General features: G+C 56.7%; 3 protein-coding genes across 3 annotated transcripts; 1 reads left to right on the top strand and 2 right to left on the bottom strand.

Annotated features, from left to right (window-relative positions):
- Positions 1 to 36: 36 nt before the first annotated feature.
- Positions 37 to 689, bottom strand: ETH_00002495 (uncharacterized protein; the record flags this gene model as incomplete). Its single annotated transcript, XM_013380422.1, has 1 exon — positions 37 to 689. A coding segment is annotated over one exon (653 nt), but the record flags the coding sequence as incomplete, so codon positions are not given.
- Positions 690 to 1341: 652 nt separating this feature from the next.
- On the top strand, positions 1342 to 4952 carry ETH_00002500 (phosphopantetheine--protein transferase domain containing protein, putative; the record flags this gene model as incomplete). Its single annotated transcript, XM_013380423.1, has 6 exons — positions 1342 to 2105; positions 2379 to 2803; positions 3037 to 3124; positions 3307 to 3393; positions 3913 to 4490; positions 4780 to 4952. The coding sequence occupies 6 exons, from the start codon at positions 1342 to 1344 to the stop codon at positions 4950 to 4952; spliced, it is 2115 nt and encodes a 704-aa protein (XP_013235877.1).
- Positions 4953 to 5040: 88 nt separating this feature from the next.
- On the bottom strand, positions 5041 to 5544 carry ETH_00002505 (uncharacterized protein; the record flags this gene model as incomplete). Its single annotated transcript, XM_013380424.1, has 1 exon — positions 5041 to 5544. The coding sequence occupies one exon, from the start codon at positions 5542 to 5544 to the stop codon at positions 5041 to 5043; it is 504 nt and encodes a 167-aa protein (XP_013235878.1).
- Between the last annotated feature and the right edge of the window lie 410 nt (positions 5545 to 5954).

Genomic DNA, 5954 nt, shown 5'->3' on the forward strand with positions numbered 1-5954 from the left:
GGTGGGCCTTGGCGCTGAAATGACAGAAAGAAACACCTTTTGCTGCAGCTGGTCTGCTGCTGCTGCTGCTGCTGCTGCTGCTGGAAGTGCTGCCGCAGCGTCAGTTGTATAGACAACTGCGGGCCGCCATCAGCAGGGTCTAGGTCAGCAGCATACGAGGCACTGCTTGCTGCAGCAGCAGCAGCAGCAGGAAGCAGCTGCTGCTGCCCTTGTTGCTGCTGCAGCTGCTGCAGCTGTTGCAGCTGATGCAGCTGCTGCAGTTGCTGGAGCAGCTGCTGCTGCTGGTTGCTCTCGATGACTTCGCGGACTGCAAAAGCCACGTAGCGGTCTTCCTTCTGCTGCTGCTGCTGCTGCTCATTCTGCTGCTGTTGCTGCTGCTGCTGCTGCTCTGTTATGACTAGGAAGAGGTCCACCTTCTCCCGAAGGAAGTCAGTGACCTCATCGAGCTGTCCGTACACCGCGGCCCTGTACACATTGTCGTGCTGCTGCTGCTGCTGCTGCTGCTGCTGCTGCTGCAGGAGCTGATAAAGGCGGCAGACAAACGGGGCAGCGTCGCCCAAGTCAGCTGCTGCTGCAGCACCGCTCACATCAGCCACGTAGATCTTGCTGCTGCTGCTGCTGCTGCTGCTGCTGGCAGCGTCTCCGTTGAGAGCAAAGCGCAGCTCGATTGCCACGTAAGGCAGCGCCATCGGAGAAACCCTAAACCCTAAACCCTAAACCCTAAACCCCAGACACTAAACCCTAAACCCTGAGCCATATGTGCCAAATTAACCCGCACCAACATGCTGGCTTTTCTGGGCAACGCCCTAAATTTTAAACCCTAAACCCTAAACCCTAAACCCTAAACCCTAAGCACTAGGTGGCTGTTGGTTCTCGTGTCGGCAGCGGGCAGCAGTAGCAATGGTTTGAAGCTCTAAACCTTAAAAATGAAACCGCCGTTGTTGAAATTAAACCCTAAACCCTAAACCCTAAACCCTAATTGAAGTTTCTCGCTATAGACGGTGACCCCAAAAGGCTGGGGGGCCCCGTCTCGTGTTTGGGGCCTTTAGGGGTCTAGGGTTTCCTAAACCCTAAACCCTAAGCCCTAGCCTGTGACGCTAAACCCTTAAACCCTAATTCATAGGATGCCTAACACTAAACCCTAAACCCTGAGCCCTAAACCCTAAACCCTCCTAAAGAGCCTTCTGAAGACCCTTCTCTGCGCCGCCGACGCTCTCTACTCAAGGCTTCGACCTTGAGCCCTAGGGTTTTGGGTTTAGGGTTTAGGGTTTAGGGTTTACGATTTTTTTCTGGAACTAATTTCAATTTGGCGAACGCCTAAAGAATGTTTCGCAGCTAGAGATGAAAGGCCCTGGGAGGCCACTGAGGCCCCCGCTCAGGCTGCTGCTGTTGCTGCTGCTGCTGCTGCAGCAGCAGCAGAATATCCGGAGTCACTTTGAAGCTACTCCAGGTGCAGCAGCAGCAGCAGCAGCAGTGACACCAAGGGTGCAGCAGCAGAGTCGCTGCTGCAGCACCTTGTTGACGCTAGAGAGGTCACAGAGTGCAGCAGCAGAAGCCGCAAGAGCAGCAGCAGCAAAGTCTGCAGCAGCAGCAGCAGCAAGACCCACAGCAGCAACAGCAGCAGCAGCAGCAAGAGCTGCCTCTAAAACATGCGCCTTTTGCTTCTCCAGGGGCCCTTACTCTCCAGTCGCGTTAAATAAGCCTCGCAGGAGATATGTTGGCAGCCGCAGCAACAGCAGCAGCAGCTGCAGCCTGCCCAGCAGCAGCAGTGGCAGCAGCAGCAACGACAGTCTCTATGACAGCAGCAGCAGCAGCAACAGCAGCAGCAGCAGCAGCAGCAAGCTGAAGTGGACCAGCAAGAGGGTTCGAATGTACGATAGTCTTCTGGAGCCCTATGAGCAGGCAGCTCTCGCAGCAGCAGTTCGCCGCAGCAGCAGCAACAGCAGCAACAGCAGCAGCGACAGCAGCAGCAGCGGCAGCAGCAGCAGTAACAGCAGCAGCAGCAAGGGCTGCTGCGTCACTTTAGAAGGCGCACAGGAGCTGAGAGGAGTTGCAGACGCAGAAGGGCTGCAGCAGTTCGCAAGGGACCTACTAGCCGCTCTCGCGTAAACCCTAAACCCTAAACCCTAAACCCTAAGCTCTAAACCCTAAACCCTAAACCCTAGACTCTAAACAGCGAGTGCCTTTGCCTTGTCCACGAGCCTTTTGCTTCTTTACATGGCTATTGCCGTTTCAGTCGCTGCCACTGTTGCACAGTTGCTGCTCCTTTTGCTGCTGCTGCTGCTGCTGTTGTCGCTACTGCTGTTGCTGCTGCTGCTGTTGCTGCTGCTGCTGCTACCTAGACTCAAGAAGAGCCACGTGAGGGTTTGCTGCGTCAGCGAGAAGCAAATGAGCAAAATCTACAAAGCCTATCACCCCAGCAACAGCAGCAGCAGCTGCAACAGCAGCAGCAGCAGCAGCAGCAGATGCAGCAGCAGCGGCAGCTCCAGCAGCAGCAGCGGTAGCTCCAGCAGCAGCAGCAGCACTATTGGGGCTACAGATGCACTATCGTTTGCTGCTGTCGACCCCTCACGCTACGCTAAAAGGCGGGAGCTGCTGCTTAAGGCAGCAGCAGCAGCAGACGCAGCAGCAGCAGCTGCAGCAGCAGCAGCTGCAGCAGCAACAGGTACAGCAGCAGCCACAAATGCAAAAAGAGCAGCAGCAGCAGCAGCAGCAAAGTCGCAGCTGCTGCTGCAGCAAGAAATTAAGGCTGTACGCCGGCATCGGCGGCAGACCTTCTTAGGGGACATCTTCTTGTGCCCCAGTAAGCCTAAAACTCAAAACCCTAAACCCTAAACCCTAAACCCTAAAATCTAGACTCTGTACCCTAAACCCTACACCCTAGACCCTAGGCGCTAAACTGTCAGTTTCACCAGCAGCTGTGTCTGAAATGGGCTAGTGGAAGTTGCTGCTGCTGTTGCTGCTGTTGGTGATGCTGTGGCTGCTGCTGTTGCTGTTGCTACTGCTGTTGCTATTGCTGCTGCTGCTGCGCCGCAGCTGTGGTGTACAGGCAGCAGTTAGAGGACAGAAAGCAGCTGGAAGCTGCTGCAGCAAAAGATGCCGACCCAGAGCCCCTGCCCACAAAGTAAATCTGCTGCTGCTGCTGCCACTGCTGCTGCTAGTGCTGCTGTTGCTGCTGTTGCTGCTGCTGCTGCTGCCCTCTCTGGTTGGGCTACTGCCGCGGCTGCTGCTACTGCTGCAGCGGGGCTGCTGATGCTGCTGCTGCTGCAGTTGCTGCAGCTGTTGCTGCTGCTGCTGCTGCTGCAGAGGGGTGCTGCGGCGTTTGGTGCACTCGGGCTCTACAGAGGAGCGGCTGCAGCTGCTTTTGGTTCACTCCCTGCTGCACCTCATCGGGTAAACCCTAAACCCTAAACCCTAAGCCCTAAACCCTAAACTCCAAACCCTAGGCCTAAAACAGAGGTCACAAAGGACGTCCGGGCCTTGAGCTTCAATTTTAGAGTTTAGGGTTTAGGGTTTACTCTTCTGAAGTATTGGCTAGGGTTTGGGATTCGAAACTGGGGTTTTCGGAGGGTTTGTGGCTTGTACTTTGCCCCGAACCTAGGGTTTAGGGTTTAGGGTTTAGGGTTTAGGGTTTTGCTGCTCCGCAGATTCGTCCACGAGACGCCGCAGCAGGCAGAACGAATGCGCAGCGTTGAAGAGCTTTTGTGTCTCCTAAACCCCACGCGGCAGCACAAGTGCTAAACCCTAAACCCTAAACCCTAAACCCTAAACCCTAAAATGCAAGACCCAGGAAAGGCAGCCAGCCCATCTGCAAGCCGAGCGCCCGAACCCTAGGGAAAGTGGGGGCAAGCTGTGGGCGGCAGGCTGCTGCTGCTGAGGGTTTAGGGTTTAGGGTTTAGGGTTTGAGTGCAGGCTACATCTAGTAGGTGTCGGTATAGACATTGTCTCCACAGACAGACTGCAGCGGACTCTCTCTCGTTTGCTGTCAGCCGACGCAACAGCAGCAGCAGCAGCAGCAGCAGCAGCAGCAACAGAGGGCCCCGTTGCAGCTGTTGCCGCAGCAGAGGGGGATTCTGCAGATCAAGAGTCTCCCACAGCAGAAAAGGCCCCTGATGCAGCAGCTGCCGCTGCTGCTGCTCCTACTGCGGGAGCTTCTGCTGCTGCTGCTGCTGCTGCTGCTGCTGCTGCACCAGAGTGTTGCTGCAGCTTTATGTGTCGATACACTTCACGGCTGCTGTCTCCTCTCGAAGCTGCGCAGCTGCGGAGGGCCCACAGGGGCCTCTTCACAGTACATTATGCCTTGCTGCAGCAGCAGCAGCAGCAGCTCAGCAGCAGCAGCAGCAGCACAGCAGCAGCAGCAGCAGCGGCTGCTGCTGCGCTGCAAGACGCAAAAGCCATTCGAGCAGCAGCACGCTTCTTGAGCCGCAGATTTGCTGCTAAAGAAGCAGCAGTAAAGGCTCTCGGCGTAGGCCTTAGAGTCCTCAGCCCAGGTAACAGCTCTAACCCTAAACCCTAAACCCTAAACCCTCAGCCTTTAGTGCTAAACAGCAGCGACTCGCCTCGCAGCAAGGCAGGCCGACCCGTGTGGCTTCCCACCGCGCTGCAGCAGCAGCCAGCGCGCTGCTGCTGCTGCTGCTGCAGCTACTGCTGCTGCTATTGCTGCGCTGCTGCTGCCTCTGCTGCTGCTGCTATGCTAATGCGACTGCCGCCGCTGCTACTGCTGCTGCTGCCTCTTCTGCTGCTATTGCTGCGCTGCTGCTGCTGCTGCTGCTGCTTCAGGTGGCATATCACTCAAGGAGATTGAAGTGCAGCACGGAGCAGCAGGGCAGCCGCTGCTGCTGCTGCGGGGCCCTGCTGAGGCCCTTCGGGTGTCTCGGCAGGTCCGCGCTTTGCTGCTGTCTCTTACAGATGACGCCAGCCTAGCAGTGGCCCAAGTCGTGGCTTGCTGCTAAACCCTAAACCCTAAACCCTAAACCCTAGGCAGTAAGGCTTCAGTAGGAACTGCGGACTCTGGGCTGCTGCGAAAGGAGACAACATCATTTAAAGACTTTTGAACTGTTGCGGCGCCCCAGCCAGCCCTTCTGCTGCAGCGGCTGCTGCAGCAGCTGCTGCAGCAACCTTGCAACTGCGGCTGCTGCTGCTGCAGCAGCTGCAGCAGCTGAAGCAAATGCGATTCTCAACACGGCGATAGTCATGCGCTGCGTTAGTGGCACTAGTGACTGCTGAGGCAACAGTCTCCGTCTGCGCTGCTGCTGCTGCTGCTGTTGCTGCTGCTGCTGTTGCTGCTGCTGCTGTTGCTGCTGCTGCTGTTGCTGCTGCTGCTGCTTCGGGCATTGCCGTCGCTGCTGCTGCTGCTTCTATAGAAAAGTGAATAGCCGTAGAACTTCTACGCTTCTTCTGCTGCAGCAGCAGCTGCTGATGGTGCTGCTGCTGCTTTTGCTTCCTGTGGGCTCTCCTCTGCTGCTGCTGCTGACGGAGCAGCAGCTGCTGCTTCGACTGACTCCGGAGTCTCTGGAGCTGTTGGCGCTGCAGCAGCAGCTTCATTGGCCGTGCCTTCAGGAGCTGCCTCGCTGCTGCTGCTGCTGTTGCTGCTGCTGCAGCGGTTCCCCTCGTCTCTGCTGCTGTTCCCGTTGCTGCTGCAATTCTCGCTGCTGCTGCTGCTGCCGTTGCTGCTGCTCAAGGCCTCCTGCAGCTTCTCCTTGAAGGCAGCAACAGTTGGGGAGACGCCCTGCAAAGAAAGCTCGAGAGGGAAACGAGGCGGCTTCCTAGGGTTTAGGGTTTAGGGTTTAGGGTTTCTACGGTCTACGGCTCCACGCATCTAGAGTTTCTGGGAATTAGGGTTTACAGAGAATTTAAAGCTTCTAGGGTTTAGGGCTTTTAGGGTTAAGGGTTTCTAGGGCGCCAGGGTTCCTAGGGTTTAGGGTTTGTCGGGCTTGGGGTTTCTAGGGTTTTGG

Source organism: Eimeria tenella, genomic scaffold (genome assembly GCF_000499545.2).
Source record: "Eimeria tenella Houghton genomic scaffold, Eth_scaff608, whole genome shotgun sequence".
Taxonomy (NCBI): Eukaryota; Apicomplexa; class Conoidasida; order Eucoccidiorida; family Eimeriidae; genus Eimeria; species Eimeria tenella.